The sequence below is a fragment of the Mizuhopecten yessoensis genome, unplaced genomic scaffold, assembly GCF_002113885.1.
Source record: "Mizuhopecten yessoensis strain PY_sf001 unplaced genomic scaffold, ASM211388v2 scaffold11179, whole genome shotgun sequence".
NCBI lineage: Eukaryota > Metazoa > Mollusca > Bivalvia > Pectinida > Pectinidae > Mizuhopecten > Mizuhopecten yessoensis.
In genome coordinates this window covers 1355997-1378465 of record NW_018408919.1, presented here as the reverse complement: position 1 = coordinate 1378465, position 22469 = coordinate 1355997, and the positions used below count along the sequence as shown (strand labels likewise).

The 22469-nt window shown below is 35.1% G+C and overlaps 1 protein-coding gene across 1 annotated transcript; it reads left to right on the top strand.

Moving 5' to 3' along the window:
• The first annotated feature begins 173 nt into the window (after window positions 1-173).
• LOC110440355 (zinc finger CCHC domain-containing protein 10-like) lies at window positions 174-20625 on the top strand. The gene is made up of 4 exons (XM_021483375.1): window positions 174-277; window positions 7825-7986; window positions 17037-17087; window positions 17571-20625. The coding sequence occupies exons 1-4, from the start codon at window positions 234-236 to the stop codon at window positions 17836-17838; spliced, it is 525 nt and encodes a 174-aa protein (XP_021339050.1). The 5' UTR covers window positions 174-233; the 3' UTR covers window positions 17839-20625.
• Window positions 20626-22469: the final 1844 nt, after the last annotated feature.

Genomic DNA, 22469 nt, shown 5'->3' with positions numbered 1-22469 from the left:
ATAATACCATCGTAATGTTTGTCTCTAATACAAGCAAACCAATCTATAACAAGCTATTTTGTGTCAGTAAAACCAGTTACTTTCGTTTGTTTATTGTTATTGATAATGATTATCAATTAAAATAGAGATTATTGGCGGTCGTTAATTCAATTTCATACATTTTATTTTCAGTGTATTTTATATAGGGTACGTTTTTCAGTGATCACCGATAAAGGATAAACAACACCAACGTGATGGAATCGTCGTTCGCTGTTCGACATCCCTTCTTCAAGAAAAAGTAAGTCATTGTCTCTACTTGTACTGTTTATTGAGTTAAGCGCAGTGTATTTTGTCTCGAATAGTATCTGGTATCAGTTAGTTTGACGAGTGTAACAGACATAACCTATCATACTGCACTTTCAGCAACAATCCAATAAATCTGTCAATTTAGCAGATTGTAGCGGCGCGTCTAATTACCCAATACTACCCCATACGACCCAGTTATGAACCAAATACTTCTCTATTACTGTGAAATATCACCGTTGTAGACGTTATTTACTTCCATCTGCCATATTTTATCGGGAAATATGCGATTTGGTGCCGAAAACATCACCGAATTGCCGTGACTATGACCCAATAGTATCAATAACGTCTACAAAGGTGATATTTCACAGTAATAAAGAAGTATTTGGTTCATAACTGGGTCGTATGGGGTAGTGTTGGGTGGTATATATATGGGGTCATAGTCACGGCAATTCGGTGATGTTTTCGGCACCAAATCCCAGATTTCCCGATAAAATATGGCAGATGGAAGTAAATAACGTCTACAAAGGTGATATTTCACAGTAATAAAGAAGTATTTGGTTCATAACTGGAACGTATGGGGTAGTATTGGGTAGTATTGGGTGGTATTGGGTAGTATTGGGTAATTAGATGCGCCCGATTGTGGTAAACAGGCAGTAAATCAGAAAGTTTGAATGCATATCTGCCTGATGATGTTTTCGAGATAATATTCAGTAAACTAAGGTTATTATATTTTATTGATGTTTATGTAGTTTGGCAGTCTTGGATAAAACTTATTTAATTCTTTACATTTCACATGATTCATCGAGGGGAAACAAAGAATCATTAATAATAATAATACTGACATAAATCAATAACACAACATCAAATATAAGCAAGTTGGCACACCATTATTGTTATCTTCTTCAATCATTCAATACTCAGGTGTATTTTCTCTTGCACATTCTTAGCTCACCTGGCACAAAGTGCCCCTGAGCTTACAGACACATATGGTGATGATATTCGCTGTTATAGTAATGAGGTATGATAATATCTAGTATTGGAAGACCAGCATATCTGGCTGTATTGTGAAAATCTTACAATAAACAAGACATATTCTGTAACAATTTTTATTGCAAAAAGAAAGGGTAGAAAAAATGTCAGAGAAAAGAAATGTCGATCACAAATGTTGCAATGGAGTTAGCAGATCAATAAGTTTCTTCAGTGTCCCCTTACCATGGCAGGAAGACTTAGAAACTCCCGATTCTGCAGGGGACCCCCACACTAGTTGCCTTTTCATCATGGCAGCAGGTTTATTCCTTTGTTGCCTAATAATAATAATAATAATATACAACATTTATATAGCGCCCTATATAATTTGTAATAAAGCTCTAAAGCACTTTACAACATATGAATAATAGTCTAGTAATGGTTATAATTGTGAAAACAAAAAACATAGGCTCACAATCACTTTTATAAATTTAGGCAAGCAATGTGCACATAATTGAACAAATAAGTGGGTGGTATATTTACATGACGTCTTTGCAAAGATTCTAAAATGCAGACGTGAAGAGGTGAGTTTTGATGTCCCTCTTGAACTTGGCCATGGTATTTGACTTTCTAATAGCAGATGGTAAGCTATTCCACAACGTAGCCGAAACCCTCCCAAAGCATCTGTTTCCGTAGGTCACAGTACAAGTTTTTGGAACACACAACAAAGATTCCGACTCCGACCGCAGTGATCGTGATGGCTGATACAGGATAACAAGCTCCTGTAGGTACTGAGGAGCTGTTCCATTCAGTGCCTAACCCAAGTTGAAGTGAATTTATGATGGCAGAAGATATTTAAGAAATCAACAGTATTTGTTATATTGTGATGATGCTATGTTTCCTGGTAGAGCTACACTACTTTCTGTTACAAATGGTGACTGGGGCTGTGGTGACAGGGAGTTAGAATCTATAGGTCATAGTGATGTTCAATGGCAAACACGTTTGAAAATGACAGGTTTTAATTTGTACATGTATATGATTCTTCCTTTGCACTATATGTAGATTTATTTGAGCTCAGTTGTTGGAGGAGTGCAATAGAAAGCTGGATTCGCTGGTTTGATCCCATGATTGAAGCATACTTCTGACTTTTCTGTTTCACAGCTTTAAAAACTAAAACCCCTTGCAGAACAAACAAAAAATTGTTATAATAAAAAAAAACTGTTTAAGAATTTCTTCCTAAAGTTTGGATATCAAAGGTTCTTTATTTTTAGCCTGGCATATTTGTAGATGAAAATATCACATATGATAACTATTGAAATAAGAAACAACACATTAGGCCAACCAAAACTACAGTATTTTGTATTTCCAGTAACCCGAGTTACCTGCCTAACTTTTTGTGCCTATCCCCTTAAACTTTATTAAGTAATTTTCAAAGGTCACTCTCCAATAAAAATCAAATAGAATTATTTTCAAATAAAAACATTTGTAACCTACCCTAAATTTTCAACTGCATTATTAGCCTTGTGCTTTGTAAAACCAATTATATTTATGATCAGTGATATTTTTTTATTTTTTTTATATGAAGTAAATTGAATTTTAATAAAGTTAATCCTGTATAACATACTCTGTACTACATCTATATTTAAACACAAACATATCGCAGCCTCCCAAAATACACACACATACACTACACGCATGCATCTTGCACACAGGGGAAGGCCGTCTTTAAATGACCTTAGCTGTTAATAGGACGTTAAACAAAATCAAACAAACAAACAAATATTACCAGTAATGAACAGCAAAATTCTGAAAATTAGTTTTAGGAATCAGTTTGAGTTTTATAATTGATCTTAGATTACTCTTAACTAACCGATTATTGATTAATAACTGTTTTAAATCACATATATATATGCAAATAAAATCTAGACTGGAATGTAAAAACTGCCTCCTTTAAATGACTGAATCTGTAATCTATAGTCCTAAGCTAGGAGCGGACTTGAAAGTGAAGGTATATATGAGTGGCTATGCTGAAAAAAACCTGGAACAGATATCAGAAGATTTCTGTTGTTTAGTGCTAGTACCTGGAAGGAAGATACATATATAAGTGTAGGCATTAATATAAATCATGAATCACTCTTCTGAAAACACATAATATGATTATCTGTATGCACAATTATTTCAACTAAGTGCGGTCATGAATTTTAGAGCTGTTAATATAATCAGTTACAGGTTAGTGGCCTGACTAACCAATAGTCAACAAGGTTTTTAAATCGGAAATCCACAAATGAAAATGACATACCGCCATGATACCGGAGTCACTTAAATGTCATTGAGTTGTCTCCCCTAGAACACATAAAACAGTTTGTACAGTGTATAAGGATGACAGAAGGATGGAGTGCAAACCTATAGTCCAAGGGCTGTCATCCATCCGTCCTTCCTTCCATTTGTCCGTCTGTCCAAGAAGTTTGTCTCAGACATTATCTTCTATACTTTTTTATTTGGAGTAACCAGATTTAGTGTACAATGACATCTTGGGAGATGGCAGAGTGCAAGAATTAGGTCACTGTGACCTATGATTTGACCTTTGACGTCAACTTTTTTAAAAGTTTGTCTGGGGATATGTCTTCTGTACTATTTTACCTGGAGTAACCAGGACATCTTGGGATGGCGGAGTGCAGAGTGCAAGTTCTTTAGAAGGTCACTTTGTCTGTGGCATATTTTCAATACTATTTCACCTGGAGTAACCAGATTTGGTGTACAAGGACATCTTGGGCTGGCGGAATGCAAGAATAAGGTCGCTGTGAGCTATGACTTGACCTTTGGCCTATACTTCGATACAGCTATTTTGCAGTGTTACGGTGATCCTTAATATTGCATAAATGAATTGTGGGGCCCAATAGGGGAAAATGGTACATTACAAGGTAAGGGATTTTATTTGGAATTTGATGTGTGAAAAAGAAAGTGAGAATTCTCCAGTTCTGTACAAAAGAAGTGATTTTAATGTAATGATCTCTAGACAATGGGACTCATTGTTCAATCAAATAAAACAAGATGTGTGTGCAGGTAATCAGAGGAGTCGGCTGAGGATCAAAACCTCATTTAAAGAGGGAAAATGTTAATCTTAAAAAGTAAACCTAGTTATGTTGACAATATTTTAACACTAGCCAATATATTTTATTGTAGATATATTTATTTTGTTGATTTTATAGATCTAGTCCCCTTTCAGTTTATAGGGGATGGTTGACGTCGTGCGTTAACTTTTATCTTGTGAGCATGATAACTTAAGTAGAAATGAATGGATTTCGATAAATTTTGCTATGTTGCTTTATGTCAATAAGATCTCGGACAAGTTTGAATGTGGTCCCAATCAGACAGTAACTGGCAGAGTTATGGGACTTTGAAATTTTAATTACTATTGGAGTCTATGGGACTTGAGCTTATGAGCACAATAACTTGAGTAAATGTGAATGGATTTCAATCATTGTTGTAATGCTGCTTTATATTAATAAGATCTCGAACAAGTTGGCAAATGGGCCCGATCAGACATTAACTGGCAGAGTTACTGCCAATTGGAGAATACAATATGGCCGATCCTGGCCTCTAATTTGCTGAGACGAGAAATTTTCGACTTCTCAAGATTATCTGCAGCATTTCACTTCTTTAGTTGTACAAATATTCCTTATGAGGTTCCAAACAAGTGTTCTTACTTAAAGTGCCAATCAGAAAATCCAAGATGGTCACTCTGACCTCTAATTGACTGAGAAGTTTTTGACTTCTCAAGAAATGCTACACCCATTGACTTCTAGCTTAGTAGAAGTGTTCCTTATGAGGTTTCAACCAAGTTTGTAATTTTTCATGTTGATTGTGAAATTCCAAATGGCCACCCTGGTCTGTTATTGGCTAGGACATTTTCATCTTCATCTGTACATAATCTATACCTGGTCTCCAAGTAAGTATGGGTGTATCACCGTGTATGCCCTCTCTCCAAAGTAACTGTGCCAATTTAAAAAAAAACCACCAGAAACAAGGTCCAATTTAATTTGAGTACTTCAGAATTAACTAAGGTGACCATTTAGGCCCATGGGCCTGTTGTTAAAATATGTCCTCTATAAATATGTACATGTACATATGTAGACAAATGTATCAAAGCCTCACTCTGGGCTGAAGCCTTTAATCTAATTTCATTTCAATCATGGCAACTTTTTTTTATGAGAAAGTAAAATTATTTTCTAAATTATAGCTTGTAAATAGAGCTGTGCACATGTGGCTGTTTAATTATTTTGTAGGGCTGTAGAGTTTCGTATTTAATTATTTTGTAGGGCTTTTAGAGTTTCGAATTTAATCAAACAGTATTGATTTTCTGTGCAGATAGCTTTACCAAGATTCCGTTTTAAACACAGTTTACCGATATAATCCCTACAAGTTTCATCTTTGTATCACAGAAACGTAGGTGCACAGATCAAATCTTTGTGCTTCAGCTATGGTTGATTCAAACCACTCAGCTTAGTTGGTATGGCAGAGACTGGGAATGATAATTGCAGTTCATTTTCATTTCCCCTTCCTTGTCAATTAACATCATATCTTTGTTTCTTCCAAAATATTGAAGGATACAATAGGGATGAAAACAGTATACCACTGTCAAAAACTGTACATATATATGAATATTTTTTTCCTGCGGTTTGGTTTGGTTTTATTTTGTTTAACGTCCTATTGACAGCCAAGGTCATTTAAAGACATGTCTCCATGTATGTAGTGTATGTGTGTTTGGGTATGTATATGCAGGAGACAGGGTATGTTGGTGTGCTTGCCTCCTTGTAATATCGCGGATCTGATGACAACTTTAAAGTGCTTTCTCACTGAAATACCATTCTGAAGGCACCCAGCACAGCATTCCGCCTGGTCACACTATACTGACAAGGGGTGAACCAGTTGTTGCCATTCCCCTAAATGCTGAATGTTAAGCAGGGAATAACAACCGTGTCTATATAACGGTATATAGAGTAATAATTTCTGAAAAGAATGCCATACCTTGCTGAATGCTTGTAGAAAATAAAAATGATGAAGGAAAAGAAGAAATCTACAGCAGTGTTCTGGGTGTAAAAATGCAATGGGACAAGAGCCGGATTTGAACCCTGGACCTCCATCCATTATACTAATGCTATAACTAACTGAGCTACCTGGTATAGAGTAGTAAGTACACTGGCTCTATTGTGCTGTGGTTATATGTCCAAAACAAAGTTAAGGGGAGGTTACTCTATGTACCAAAAGCTATAGAAGAACTCTCTAGGTTTTTTGCCTGCAGTATGACAGGGAACCTTATGTGGCTTTTTCGAAAATACAGTAACCTCACCTTTATTTTGTTTTGGATATATACATGTAACTATAGCACACTTGGGCCAGGGCATGTCTGTTCGTCATGTAGCTCAATTCAGTAAGAGTGAAAGTTAGCATAGCAATCTAAAGTTCAGGGTTTGAATCCCCGTCTAGCCCGTTGAATTTTTATGCTCAGATCATTGTTGTTGATTATATTTCATTTATTTAGTCTTCATAAAAGTCCTCCAGGGTATGGTTCCTTTTACAGAAATGATACATCAAAGCTATAGTCATGTCGGAAAACACAGTCTCCAATGTGTAGTTACAGTTTTTACCAGTGGTACAGGGATCCTTAACAAACTGTGATACTTGAAATGGGATTTATAAATGTGGTCCAAGGTATGTGTAGTTAAACTCCACTAATTCATTTCATTGATTACCTGGTGAGACGCTGACATTTTTCCAGGCAGAAGTGAATTATCAGCGTCAGACACAACAATGTGTTAGGCTTTGGTTGCGATACATTGCACTGTTTCAGTCGGTCAATCAAAGAGCTAGATATTGATCATGTGAGATCTGTGGGGTCCTGACTTGTCTGGGTGTTAGGGATCAGTCTATTTCAGTACGGTCCTAGAGGTTAGCAGCTTTTTACGTCGTTAATTCTGTACAATGTTACAATAGAATGTTTGAATAACCATTCTTTTGATTAAGACCAGAGAAATAATTGACATATAGTGGAAAGTAATTGGATTTCTGTGTTTTTTTTAAAAAAAATTATGGACAGCCGGAAAAGATGTCTTCATTTGGATGGTTTCAAAGGGATTGACTGTGCATATAATATATTTTTACTGCAGAATAATGAACAGTTTAAAACATTTTTATTGGGTCAAAGATTTATAGATTTTCGCTGAAATCAATACACCTTCGTGGGCTGTGTCTGCTGTTACATTCAGTGCACCGCGAGCCTGTATTTGTATATCAACCCACAATATATCGTAAATTAAGGCAGCAATCTGTATTCAACGACCCTATCCCAAGTTTGCATAGAAAGTGCCATGGCAACACGCTACCTGGCAATAAAATTACAAGCAGACGTTTTCAAAAAATGACTTTCCACAGGAGCGATGCTGAAAACAGCTGTGACAGGAAATAAAGTGTGACTGGGAAATGATGACAGTGTTGTAATCGTTATCCAGTTTGATTCTGTCTGGCATATTTTGTTGGGTTATCTAAAGTGATCTGTGTGTCGTTTTTCAACAGGGAACCTACTGCGGAGAATTATACTTGCCAGAAATGTCTGCAGAAAGGCCATTTTACATATGAGTGCACAGGGAAACGCAAATATGTGTATCGACCTTCAAGAACCAAGGAATTGGCCAAACGAATGAAGATGGAGGAGGAAAAACAGAAAATTGACACCTTGTAAGTACGATGATTCCATTATGATTGTAACCAATAATGAGTTATGAGGTGACAAGGCTCTGCTACAACTGTTAATCATATAGAAATTTCACAAAAATGAAAGATATAGTGTAAGAATGACAAAAATTTGATATGTATTTTCATTGTTGAAACATTAACAGGTAAGATGCAGGGATTTATATATATACTGAATTACAAATTTAGAGTCGGTGGATAATCATCGACAAATAGCACCTTTTAAAATGAATCATCAATGGATTTATTATCTCACCAAGTTTGAAGGACCAAGTACATTTTATGTCATACTGTTGTATCCATTATCTATCCATTAAAAGTTTCTTCTAATGACTTCTTCTTTTGAACTGCTTAATGAAATTAAACCAAAATGTACGTAATTAAATGGTTCAAGTTGAGATTCAATAATGTACAAATCACAGGGCTGACCCTCCCCTGGGGCAGAGGGGTAGAGCCCAATAGGGGAAACATAGCAAATGTTTCAAAATACTTCTTCTTTTGTAGGAATGACAGGATTAGCCATAAAATACCTATACACCCCCATAAGATAACCATCCACCCTATACTATAGTCATAAAATACCTATCTACCCTATACCAGGGGCGGATCCAGAATTTGTTTCATTGGTTGTCACCATTCCAGATTTTTAGTTAATTCTGCGATACATGTCATGTTACACAAAATAAAGAAAGATACCAATTTTGGCCTTTTTCATTTTTTTTTCATTTTTCTCTTGGTTATTCTTAGTAAGATGTCCCAGTGATATGAACAATCAATATATATATAACGTATTTTACCGCAAATAAGTCCCCCCCCGTCCTGAGAAAAAAGATGGGCCAAAAGTTGGGAGGGGGCTTATTTGCGAGAGGGGCTTATTTGCGGTAAAATATGGTAACAATAATTTTTGTTATTTATTCATTTCAATTTTTCTTAAAACTGTGATGATGTTCATTGTCCTTCTTGCAAATGTTTTAAAGAGAAAAAAACAACTTTTGTGATAGTCAAAACTGCAACACATGTGTCCTGTGGCTACTACGTACCACTGACCATACAGGTACAAAAGTCTTTGTCATGGTTTGCTCACCCATTTAGTTAATGCAGGGGTGTGATATCAATTAATTAGTGACAACTTTATATTAAACACCCAAGTTTAAACCTGTTGAAGGGGAAAGGGGTGATGGCTTTGGCAGTGTAATACACAACTAGAATCACCAGTCAAAACATACTTAGTTCAGGTAAGCTTGTTACGATTTTATAAACCATAAAATGTTGATGTGTACATTAGGCCCTTAAAGGTTACAATATGCAAATAAAACAGAGCTTGGGGATGCCACACGATAGATGCAGTATATGTATACTATTATTTTTTTTTAAGTCAAGGGGGTGTCAAGTGTGATGGTAACACGCCTCTGTATACTGTAGTCATAAAATACATACATGTACCTACCACCATATAAATCTGTCCACCCCGACATAATACCTATTTACTCCCCAAAAAAATCTATCTAGCCCTGTAATGTACCTATGTTTTCTTAGTCATAAGATATGTTTTCATCCCATAAAAGACCTCAGTTTACCCTCTACCATAGCTTGATTCAATTAACATGTGCTCTACTTACTTGAGATACCTACACCATGCACCACCTAAACTGACTTAAATATAAAATTATTCCTAAAATATAAATGTTTTTAAGTATTCTCTTTAACACAATACTTTGAATCATTTACTACAGGTAACATGATGTAATAATGTTGTAACTTTTGTATTTATGTAAAAAGTTTTTATAAAATTTAGGTAGGATGAATATTTTATGGGGGGATGAGTATTTTATGCATAAAATATTCATCCGGATGATTATTTTATGGGGAATAATTTTTAGCTCACCTGGCCCGAAGGGCCAAGTGAGCTTATGGCATGGTGCGGCGTCCGTCGGCCGGCGTCCGGCCGGCGTCAACTTTTTACTTTAAACAACTTCTTCTCAGTAACCAAAAGGCCTAGGGTGATGATATTTGGTCAGAAGCATGCTTGGATGAAGGGCTACCAAGTTTGTTCAAATAAATGACCTTCGTCAATTTTCAAGGTCACAGGGGTCAAATATGTAAAAATCTTTAATCAACTTCTTCTGAATAACCAAGAGACCTAGGATGATGATATTTGGCCAGTAACATGCTGGAATGAAGGGCTACCAAGTTTGTTCAAATAAATGACCTTGCCTTATATTCAAGGTCACAGGGGTCAAATATGTTCAAAACCTTTAAACAACTTCTTCTGAATAACCAAGAGGCCTAGGATGATGATATTTGGCCAGTAACATGCTGGAATGAAGGGCTACCAAGTTTGTTCAAATAAATGGCCTTGCCTTATATTCAAGGTCACAGGGGTCAAATATGTTCAAAACCTTTAAACAACTTCTTCTGAATAACCAAGAGGCCTAGGATGATGATATTTGGCCAGTAACATGCTTGGATGAAGGGCTACCAAGTTTGTTCAAATAAATGACCTTCATCCATTTTCAAGGTCACATGGGTCAAATATGTTAAAATCTTTATACAACTTCTTCTGAATAATCAAGAGGCATAGGATGATGATATTTGGCCAGTAACATGCTGGGATGAAGGGCTACCAAGTTTGTTCAAATGAATGACCTTCATCTTTTTTCAAGGTCACAGGGGTCAAATATGTTTTTAACCTTTAAACAACTTCTTCTGAATAACCAAGAGGCCTAATATAATGCCAGTAACATGCTGGGATGAAGGACTACCAAGTTTGTTCAAATGAATGACCTTGACATATATATTCAAGGTCACAGGGGTCAAATATGTTTAAAACCATTGAATGACTTCTTCTTAATAAGCAAAAGGCCAAGAGTGATGATATTTGGCCATTAACATGCTGGGATGAAGGACTACCAAGTGAATGACCTTCACCCATATTCAAGGTCACAGTGGTCAATAGATATTTAAATCTTTAAATGATTTGTTCTGTATAACCAAAAGGTCCAGGGTAATGATATTTTGCCAGAAGCATGCTGGGTTGGAAGAATAAAAACTCTGTTCAACCTAATGTCCTTGTTCGACATTCAAGGTCACAGGCATCATATGTTTTGATCTTTAATAGGTTCTTATGAATCAAACACTGATATTCTGCCTGTAGCTGTATTTTAGTCAACTTTTAAGATTACAAGTGTGAGATTAATACCAGGTGAGCGATGCAGGCCCATTGGGCCTCTTGTTTTATATGACACTGAGTATGAAAAGATGAACACAATCATGCTACCAGAATTGGCCTGAGGGTCTGCCCTCACCATAAGGGTTTTAGTCCCAGTGGGGCATAACATAAAAGAATTGAGATCCCTGCCCTTTAACAATATACAATTGCTTAGCAGGAAGATTGGCCTCAGTAACTGGCCCTACCCCTGCTATCCTTTTTGTTTTGTTTGTTTGTTTGAGTGGTTTAATTTACATCCAAATTGCTTCTCTACTTTTATTGAGAATAAATGTTATGCCATGATTGCTTGAATATTTATGAATAATATTAATTTCTATTCATGAATATTATTAATTTCTATTCATGAATATTATCAATTTCTATTCATGAATATTATTAATTTCTATTCGTTGAATATTATTAATTTCTATTCGTTGAATATTATTAATTGTTATTAATATCTTATTAATATTCTTGAATAATATTTTTTAAATTTGTTTTATTTATTTGATGCATAGATATATTTACATAAAATACAGGAAAACAAATTAAAATACAGGTTTTACCCCAAAAGGTTTGGTTGTACCCCTCTATTTGAATAATTGCCTATGCAACAAAGGATCTGGGGATACAGAACCTTGAGAAAAAACATAATTAAATATCCAGAAATCTGAAATTAATTTGGAACAATAATTTATATATTAAGTTGACTTTAAAATTGTTTTAGATATTCATGTATAGACATAAAAAGATCAACAAGACAAAAAAAACCTATGATGACTATTATCTCCCCTTACATTATTGATCGTGTTACATCACATGTTGTAACTCAAACATTAACGTCACGCTACCACAATTGGTACACTACCCAAATTGGTACACGGTCAGAAAATTGTTCAAATAGTACTTTAAAATTAAATTTGGGCATTTTCCTTTGACAGTATATCAAAATAGATATTTATCAGCATTTCTGCCGAATAGTTTTGTTTTCAGGAACATTTAAAAAGTACACGATGAGTTCAAAGTAAACCTATCAGAAAACCAGTAAAAACGACGTACGTCGACGAAATTTTGGAGGATTTTCAAGGGGTTAAATATAAGCACGTTTAAATGTTGATTTCTGGTCCTTATATTCGGATAATATAAAAGTGAATATATACAATTATAGTTCAGTATGGTATCTATAAAAGCAACATATTTTGTTGTAATCGGCACATCAACTTGTAGAAATAAAAACAATTTCCATAGCCTGTGATATGGTGTACCAATTTGGGTACTATTTACGGCCGAAAAACGGCCGAAATCTCACTCTGAGTTTAGCGTTCTATTTTCAAAAATAAATTACTTAGATATAAATCTTTTCCTGAAAATGAACCACCATAGGTAGTCTTTGTCAAGAATCAAGAAACATTCCAGATACAAGATCTGAATTTTTAAAGATCACTAAAAAACTGTCAAAATTGTACCAATTGTGGTAGCGTGATGTTAAAAGTAATTGCATTAAGATGGCTGCAAGACTTGTAAACTTTACCAATAATCAACTTCATTGGGGAGCTGATGATTTTGTATGTTAAATGTAAATTATGTTTCAATGATGTCTATTTTCGGATCGGCGATTATGTAATTTTTATCGTCATGGCAATGAAATAATCAATCATACTCGAAATTGGGACTAGCTTTAGTTAATTATTAGGTGTGATTTTCAATATTGAAGTCAGCCTTGAGAATGTCTGCATGCACATTCATAAATATTCATAAGTGGTCCCATTGTTTCCAATGTAACACGCTTATGACTAACCAATAAAAAAGTAAAAAAGAGGATTTAACTTTAAAGTTAAAAAACAAAGAGCTGGAGACTCATGTCTGATTTAATTATGTATAACTCGTGGGTCAGAGCAGTTCAGAGTTATCCATTAGGTATTAATTATAGCCATGAAATTTACCACAAATTAGCTCTGCATACCATAGAAGATGTCATTTCTAAATGTGTGAACATCCTGTTAAGCTCGGTTTTAAAATGTGATAAAGAACAGAATATCTCAAGACAAAAAAATAAGATTCTTTAAAGACTGATTGAGTGTCGACTTGTTCTTTTCTTATTTCAAATGGCGCTTTATTGATTTCTGCTATATTTAGCATCACAGTTACGGCCAGACTAACTATATTTGTGTTTCCTGCATACATGTATATATATATATATATAGTCACAGCAATAGTATTCCAACTGAACAGCTACTAGTAACTTTGAAAATAGAAAGAAAAAAGAAAAAAATCAGACAAACTGGAGAGACTGACCTGTCTTTTAATTATTTTTTAAATGTTGTATATGGCAAACTTGTCTTTGATAATATCCTAGTTAGATGATTCCATAGATATGCTTAATTATTTCATAGATTGTGATCAGCAACCTGTTTGTGAACACTACAATCTATAGTAGCCAGGTATTATCCACAGGTCATTGTTTTTATATGCCCGTCAAATTTGATGGGAGTATTATGGTATGGCGTTGGCTGGCCGGCCGGCGTAAACTTTGTTTGTCCGGCAATCTCCTCCTACATTTTTCGACTGATCTATTTGAAACTTGGTATACATTATAATCATGATATGAAGTTGTGTTTCCCTTAAAAGAATTTTGATTCAACGATTTTTCCAAAAGTTATTGTTCTTTGTTCATTTAAGTATTTGAATTTTGTCCGGGGATTTCCTCCTACATTTTTCGACCGATCTCTTTGAAACTTGGTATACATTAGGGTTTTGATTGGTCATTCTATTCACATTTCATGTGTGTTAATATGTGTAACATAATCTGTAAACAGAACTACTTTTTTCACTACCAGTTGTAGTTGTTAGATCCAGCCAAGCATATCAAAATTATTTTGTATTGCCAAAGACAAAACCAAAAGCCGTGCACACTATACGCGCAAATTTACAGTACACTTTCATAGTTTACTCTCTGTAGTATTGTTCTCCTTGATGGTTTTACATGGTTGCTTATAGTTATGGCAAAATAAACAGTGGGTTCCTGTACCTGTAGAATAATTACATCAATGTCTTGTGCTTGGTAATTATCTTAAAAATATAACGACACTGCAATATCAATGTGCGTTTAACTAAAAAACAAGGGATTTCATTGATAGTGAGATTTTTACATAAGAATATACACTTAAGAAAAGTATAATCACGTCCATGTTTGAAAAATCAGGATAAAACCCAATAACAAATTCGTATTTTTGGTAAGGCCTCTAAAATATTCGCATGAAAAGATTTTTTTTTCAAAAATAGAATATTATCCAAAACTATTGAAATAATTCTTGGTTATTGTCCCCTGATTGTGCTAGTGGAGAGGACTTAAGGTTTTCGATCCATCCATAGGTCTGTGATTTACTTTGTCCAGGGAATGTTTGATATACTTTGTCACCCACAATTGCCAAATTTTGTTTGCGAGTATCTCTTTTGTTGGTTGAGTAGAGTGTAACCTCCTGAATAAGGATCTAGTTCCTTTTTTTAACAGAGTTATGGCTCTTTGATTCCACCACTTCAATCAAGACAGATTACGAATACCTCTTTCGAGGGTGGTGTGCATGTGTCAAATACTTATAATCAGGTCTCTTTGTCTGCTATATACAGAGTTATGTCCCTTTGTTATTTCGGATACAGAACTTTGTCCAGAGGTGGAGGATTACCATGTTAATTCAAATCACAAACTGAATACAGAGTTTGAGTTACTTGTAAAATATGAGACAGGATTATTTTACCTCTGCTTTTGTCATTTGTTTAATGAGATGGATTCAGTCTGGGGCCGCGGTGGCCAAGTGGTTAAGGCGTTTAACATTCTTCTACATGTACAACAAGCCCTCCACCACTGGGTCGCGGGTTCGAGACCTACGTGGGGCAGTCGCCAGGTACTGGCTGTTGGTCGGTGGTTTTTCTCCGGGAACTCCTGCTTTCCCCACCACCAAAACCTTCCACGTCCTAAATGACCATAGCTGTTAATAGGACGTAAAACACAAACAAACCAAACCAAAAGGATTCAGTCTCAAAATGCTTGCTTGGGAGTTTTAAATACATAAAAAAAATCAAAGTTTAATGTGTTTCAAATGTTACTCTATTGTTCCAGTATGGGGATATTCATTGTTTTACATTGTCATCATCTGGACAAGCAATCACTGTTATGTTTTCTATCCTTACAGAATACACCCTCTTATATTGTCAACACTTTAATACAAATGTAAGGTCATGATTTTTATAGAGTCTTAGAAGTTAGAACTTCAATCTAGAGCTGAAGATCATGCTCTTGACTCAGTTAAATTAAAATCTTTGTGGATGTATTGATTTTCTTGCAATGTGTGAAGATGTTTAGACACAACATGTAGATAAATGTAATGGAGTCTGTTGTGTGTTAGTGTTGCGATAGTGACAGTGATCTCATTAAAGCTGGGAAAGCAAGCTAAGAACCATCGTCAATACAACCTCTATGTTACAGAACCTGTTTATTTATGTTTGTTAAGATAGTGATACTGATCTAGTAAAAGCTGGAAAATCAAGTTAAGAAACATCAACTACATAACTCCTTTGTAATAAAACCTGTATATATGTATGTAATGATAATGATTGTGATCTTGGTAAATATAGAAATGCAAGCTCAGCACATGTGTATAAAGAGAAATTGTTCACATTTCATTGCAAGCTTTATATAACTGTCAACAACCTACAGCTATAGGAAATGAATTATGCTATGGGTTTTCATGTGGCTGTAAATTAAGTATATGTTGCTGTTACACATTGATGTAAATGATCTACCTTCACAAGCTAAGTACCACCAACTTTTTTTTCCATTACAGAGGGAGATATGCTTCACATTCCTGGTGATGTGTGAGATATCATTATAAGAGGTAGAAATGGACATTAAATAAAGCTCTCAGAGAACACTGTATATTTCACACACACATACATACACACACTGGTGAGTTGGGTGTAGCTCACCTCGTTGTTCTCATTCACAAGAACTTAAATTTGCTTGTCTCTCAAAGGAAATGCCTGCTTTTATGTATAAATAATTGTATGTCTGGTATGTCTGGAATCCAGGAACTAGTAAACTTCAAAGCTGTGTTTATCAATACTAGACGGTGTTTCATTCTTCACTTTGGTCCTTAACCTATGGATACCATTAATGGTCAAGGGGTCAATGGTAAGGTCACGTCGGGTATTTCTTGTTCAGACCATAACAAGATACCTTGAGATAAATAGAACCTAGTATCAGTCCTGTGTGAGGTAGAAAAATATAAGAAATCTCAACCTCATAGTAAGATATTTTGAAGTGTGCCATCTTTAGACTAAGGCCCTCATATATGTACCCTAAATGATTGAAGTCAGAACAAGTAGCTGAGGTCAAATCATTGTAATCCTTGTCCAGGTCATATCTTTTAATATTGGCTGAATTTCTTATGTGAGCATTCACATATATGTATATCGCTATTAGAGAGAGCACTTTGGTATACCCTTAAGGTCAGGGTCATGACTAGGGATCAAAGGTCAAATTATTTGTTTGTTTGAATCATAATGTTGAATTGGACTGTTCATAGTCATGGTTCAATGAAAAATAAAAATCACAAAAATAAAACTCTTGCAAAAAAATAGAATTTTAGTGATGACTTGAAAACTGGATATAGAACTTCAGAACCATCAATGTAAAACTGAAAATTTTAATTAAGAACCATTAATATTAACCAGGAAAAAGGAGTTAAGAACTACCAATGTGTATGCAGGTTCTTAGTAATTGTTGCTTGTATCCTAAATTAACATTAATTACAATTGTCTCCAATTCCAGAGCCAAGGCGAGCAGCATTCAGGAGAAGAAAAAGAAGAAACAGAAAAAGAAGTAAATATTAAAGCATTTCTAGGTGTTAAATAGGTGTTATTCATTTAAAGAGAGATGTAAACATCAAAACTTAAATATGCAGATATTATGGAAAAAAACAACATATAATCTTGTATCATAGTAGGATAGATTACAATTCTACACATTGCTTTGCAATGCATACAACTCTGCCTCGAGTACTAGTACCCATATCAAATCATGTGCAAAGGTAAAGAAAACAGATTTTCTATGTTATGTTAATAAAACATTATTATGCAAATATTATGCATTCATTTGCAAACTTATACATCCTTTTCATTGAATCTCATAGATTCGATAGTTGAAAATAAACTAGCTCGATTTGATATTATCAATATTTGTAAAAGCAGTCATGGGTATTTGTGATTGCAAATCAGAAATGATGTATTTTAATTCATGAATATAAGTTGTTTATCGGTCTGATAACTTGTTTTATTTGTAACCCTGGATAATTGTGATTGACAGGTCAGAAACAGACTCCTCCTCTGACTCGAGCAGCAGTGATTCAGGAAGTGACAGTTCCTCCTCCTCCTCATCGTCTTCATCTGACAGCGATTCAGACTCCAGCAGTTCATCTTCTTCCTCATCATCATCATCGTCCTCCTCCAGCTCATCTTCATCGTCATCTTCCTCCTCTTCCACATCAGACTCTGAGTCAGACTCTGACCACCACAAGAAGAAGTCCTCTAAACACTCTAAACGAAGAAGGAAGAGGAGGAAAAGCAGACATTGAGGACAGGAACATTTGAAGGATGAGAAAAGGGTTAATCCCAGGCTTGAAAGCTTCACGAATCCATGCATCTTTTATGTCATGGAGGTGATGATGCTAACAAATCGAGATTCAAAGCTGCATTTCTATGACGACGAACTGATTACTGAAGTCAGCATACTAATATCCATAGCAACCCACCACTGACATGTTATCGTTGTGTTTGTGTCAAGATTGTCATAGAATAGTCATACATTGTATGAAATTGTTTTAAAAACCTTCAATGAGTTAATACTTCATTCCATTGCTTTTGAAAAATGAGTTGGTTTAATTCCTACAAACTTAAAATGTTATTCCAAACGTGAGAATTTGCACTTTTACAGTAAAACTGGACCCAGGACTATATGTTCACATAACTCTTCAATCAGATGGTGGTGTGGAAATTTTAACGTTGGCAATTGTTCTAGAAATCTTAATACATATAACAGGGTTCGACACTGACACAGTCCTCTTATCAGAGACTAGTAAATTTCAGCAATGACTATAGTGATTCTCCTAATCTAACTGGTCCTTTGGCTTGTGAACAAACATGTTATCTCGATATCTATTGACAGATACATTATAGAATAAGAATATTCCATTTAGAAAGCTGCTTAAATTACATGTAAACTGCATGCCAATTTTTTTTCTTTCTTAAACTTCATTATATATTCTTGGCGGTAGCTATTTTATATCACCTACAGTTAAATACCTTTAATGATTTGCGCTGGAAATGTTTTCTTAAGGAAATTTTGGACAAGTTACATTGATAATTTAACAAATAATCTACCCAACTAGTTCTAGTCCGCTGAACTACAAGTTGGTGTCTAACCCTGTTATTATAGACTGTATATATATGAATGTATATATTGGGTGTGGATAAATTCATGCTAAATTCATGTAAAAAACATGAGTATTTCTACATCGTGATAGTTTCTACTTACATTATAACAGTATTCAGTTGGTTGAAAAGTTAAAATAACAAAGCAACCATTTAATTTTTATGCTAGAAGAGACTTTCCAATTAAGCTTTAATTTTTTTTCAAATTTCTATTGGCATAATGTTTATGAAATATCAAGTTCTGTAGCCTTATTTCAAGACTCACTCATCAATTTGTTTACGAGTCTGTTATGTAAGTGGTATACAACAAAGATATGGATTTAGTCTAGAGTTTGGATAGTAACTCTCTTGTCGCTGCTAGTGTTCACAAGTTCTTAGATATTACCAAGTTGTTCCATGATGTAGACATTCTTCTATTTTTAATGATAACTGTGTTTGCTGTTAAACAAATAAAACAGAAGTTTTGCAGCAATGTGTAAGAATTTTTTATCATTTGTCTGTGATTTGTCAGTTGAAACGAGCTAATGTGTGGGATTGGTCAGAAGAGATGAGTCGATGCCTATGATATTCAATTGAGAAGTGAATATGATTGGTTGTTGCTGTGTGATGGTTTTAACTCATTCATCCCTGAAGACACATTTGAACTCTTCCAATTCTAAGGTTGGAATAGTTCATTTTGATATTTCAGGGGTGAATGAGATAATAAACAAAGGCACTACATTACCAACCACTGACATTGTGTTTATGTGGAGCCCTTAAGCTTTGTACAAGAAAGAAAAAAGTAGCATGGATTGGAAAGCACTGAATTGGACAGCGTGTTCAAACTATAAAAAACAAACTTTAAACCCAAATTAAGAAATATACCATGTTTTTTTATGTGAGATACATTCTAGAAAATGTTTCAAAGTTTATTTTCTGGTTTTAGTCAATGATGTTATATTTGAAGGCCCTTTGTTTTATGTTAATTCTTTTAACATGTTTTTTTTGGCGTTTTAGTGGCCCTAATGACCTGTCCTTTGTAAATAGCCTGTTTTATGTGTCAAAAAAAAATGTCATGATAAAAAGGTTACTTTAGGGACAAAAGAGTGTATTGTGATAAGAGGTGATAAAAAGTACCATGTTATTTCATTTTGATGTCATGTTTTTGTTGAATCAGCGGTTGCTAGGTCTGTAGGGTTACTTGACTACCAGCGTTTGGAATCATGTTGAATTTGCAGAGTCGTCTTACTGTGAAATTAGTGACAAAGATTAAAACAGTAATAAGTGAAACGTTTATGTCAAATGTCATGTTTAGTGTTGAATTAGTGGTTTTGAGATTGCTAGGTCTGTAGGGGTACTTGACTACCAGTGTTTGGAATCATGTGGAGTCGTCTTACTGTGAAGTTAGTGAGAAAGATTTATACAGTACTAAATGTTTGGTTGAAATGAAATATTAGGTTGGTGGAATAACATTGATTTTTTTTCCAATTATGAATTTTTTATAGCTGTTGCGACTGTGCATGTTTACAAAATTCAGGCAGAACATGTATCTAATTATAATTAAAATAAAATTATTGTTTTGATAATGCTGTCAGTAAAAAGACTTTTTAAAGTTTATTCTAAGTGATATACAATTGAGTACACACAAAGGTTCAGTCAGTAATTTAGTTACCACATATGAAAAGACTGCCCTGTGGATGCAAACAACTTCTTTGTTATGTATGTAGTGCCAAACCAAATATGAATGCATTTTCACATATGACGACTAATATTTAGGTGTAGCAGAACAAGCATGACTGGGCCAGGTAGCTCAACTGGTAGAAAGTCTGTCTAGAGTTCAAACGTTCCCGGCTATCCAGTACACTACACATATATGAACAGATACATCTTGTAAGATTTTGACTTATTAAAATGTTTATGAGACACAGACAAATAAAGCAATTATTTTATTACATTTGTGTACGTTGTTGTCATTCCAGTCGATTTAGAAAGTTTGCCAAAAGGGCAAGTGAGCTTATGTCATGGTGCGGCGTCCGGCCGTCTTCCGTCAATTTTTCCTTTAAACAACTTCTCCTGAAGAACGAACAGGCTTAGAGCCATGATATTTGACTGAAAACTTTGTTGGTATGAGCACGACAAAGTTTGAGAAGGAAAATGACCTTGACCTACTTTCAAGGTCACAGGGGGCTAATGTGTCCAACACTTCAAACGACTTTTTCTGAAGAACTGAAATGTATAGAATCTTCAAATTTGGCTGGTTGCTTCCTAAAATAGATCCCAACAAAGTTTGAGAATGAAAAAGAATTTCTGAAGAAGAACTTTAAGGTATAGAATCTTCAAACTTGGCTGGTGGCTTCCTGGGATAAAGCCCAACAAAGTTCAAGAATGAAAATGACCTTGACCTACTTTCAAGGTCACATGGGTCAAACATGTCGCACTATTCAAACGACTTCTGAAGATGAACTTAAAGGTATAGAATCTTCATATTGGCTGATGGCTTCTTGTGGTAGAGCCCGACAAAGTTTAAGAATAAAAATGACTTCGACCTACGTTCAAGGTCACAGCGGTCAAATATGACAAACACTTCAAACGACTTCATCTGAAGAACTAAAAGGTATAGAATCTTCATATTTGGCTGTTGGCTTCCTGAGATAGAGCCCGCAAAGTTTGAGAATGAAAATGACCTTATCTTATAATAATATTTGGCTGGATGGAGCCGACAAAGTTTGGGAGGGAAATATTTGTAGTGCAATATAGTATTTAATGAGAATATTATGCTATGACTGCTTAAATATTCAGGTGAGCGATACAGGCCATCTGTGCCTCTTGTTATTTTCTTTTTTCAATAGTTACATAAAACAGGTTTGACTGTAATCTTAAATGTGAGAATACAGCAAACCATAGGAGACAACAACTAGATCGGACATGAAAAGGTATGTGGTCACCTGCCCGACCATTTGGGATTTCTCCGAGAACTCGAAGTTTCCTCCCACATTAAGACCCCCACTCCCCACCCTCACGCTAACATCGGACCAATAAGAGTGATTTACATGAGTTGAAATAATATATCCCACAACTGTTGTAGAATAAAAAAGTGTACATTTTTGATGCAATAACTAGATTGACATGAGTCTCCCTCAAACACAATTTCTGCCTTAACGGAAGTAACTTTATGAAAAAAATTGCTAAACTTGAGAAAGCGTCTTCGTTGTACAATGTAAAGTTTAGTCAGCCTCGATATCAAGGGTTTATACTCACTTTCGCTCTCTACACCCCTGGAATATGTCATGCACGCGGCTAGCTATTTGATTGGTGTCAGGTAAAAAAACACCTGACCAATTACTAGACTGATATACTTGTCCTTTGAAGATTACAAAGGAGCCACGCTCGTCTTCAAAACCTGTCATTTTTTACCGTTACGTGACCGCGAGATTCTTTTGATGTACATCAAAGGACCAAACTAGTCTTCTCGTCTCATCCACAAGGTGCTGCACACTGAGCCTTCAATTTTGCTATGACATATTCCAGGGGTGTAGAGAGCGAAAGTGAGCGTAACCTCTGGGTATCGAGGATTGTTTACGGTATGAAATAACATTACGCAGCTTCATTTTCAGATACATGTCTTGGCGATGGTTTCATTTTCATCTAAATTGAATGCATACATGCGTTTATATGTCCCTGTAGCTTACTTCACCCACATATCGCCATTATCATAAAAAGCCAGACAGTGATCGGTCTTCGTGCTTCAATTAATCTTTAGAGGGTTTCACATATAGTCTAACAGTTCAACTGTCTG

Coding starts and splice junctions, on each gene's coding strand:
- LOC110440355 (XM_021483375.1), top strand. CDS start 234: ATGGAATCGTCGTTCGCTGTTCGACATCCCTTCTTCAAGAAAAA. Junction 278..7,824: donor CATCCCTTCTTCAAGAAAAA/GTAAGTCATTGT, acceptor GTTTTTCAACAG/GGAACCTACTGCGGAGAATT. Junction 7,987..17,036: donor AAACAGAAAATTGACACCTT/GTAAGTACGATG, acceptor CTCCAATTCCAG/AGCCAAGGCGAGCAGCATTC.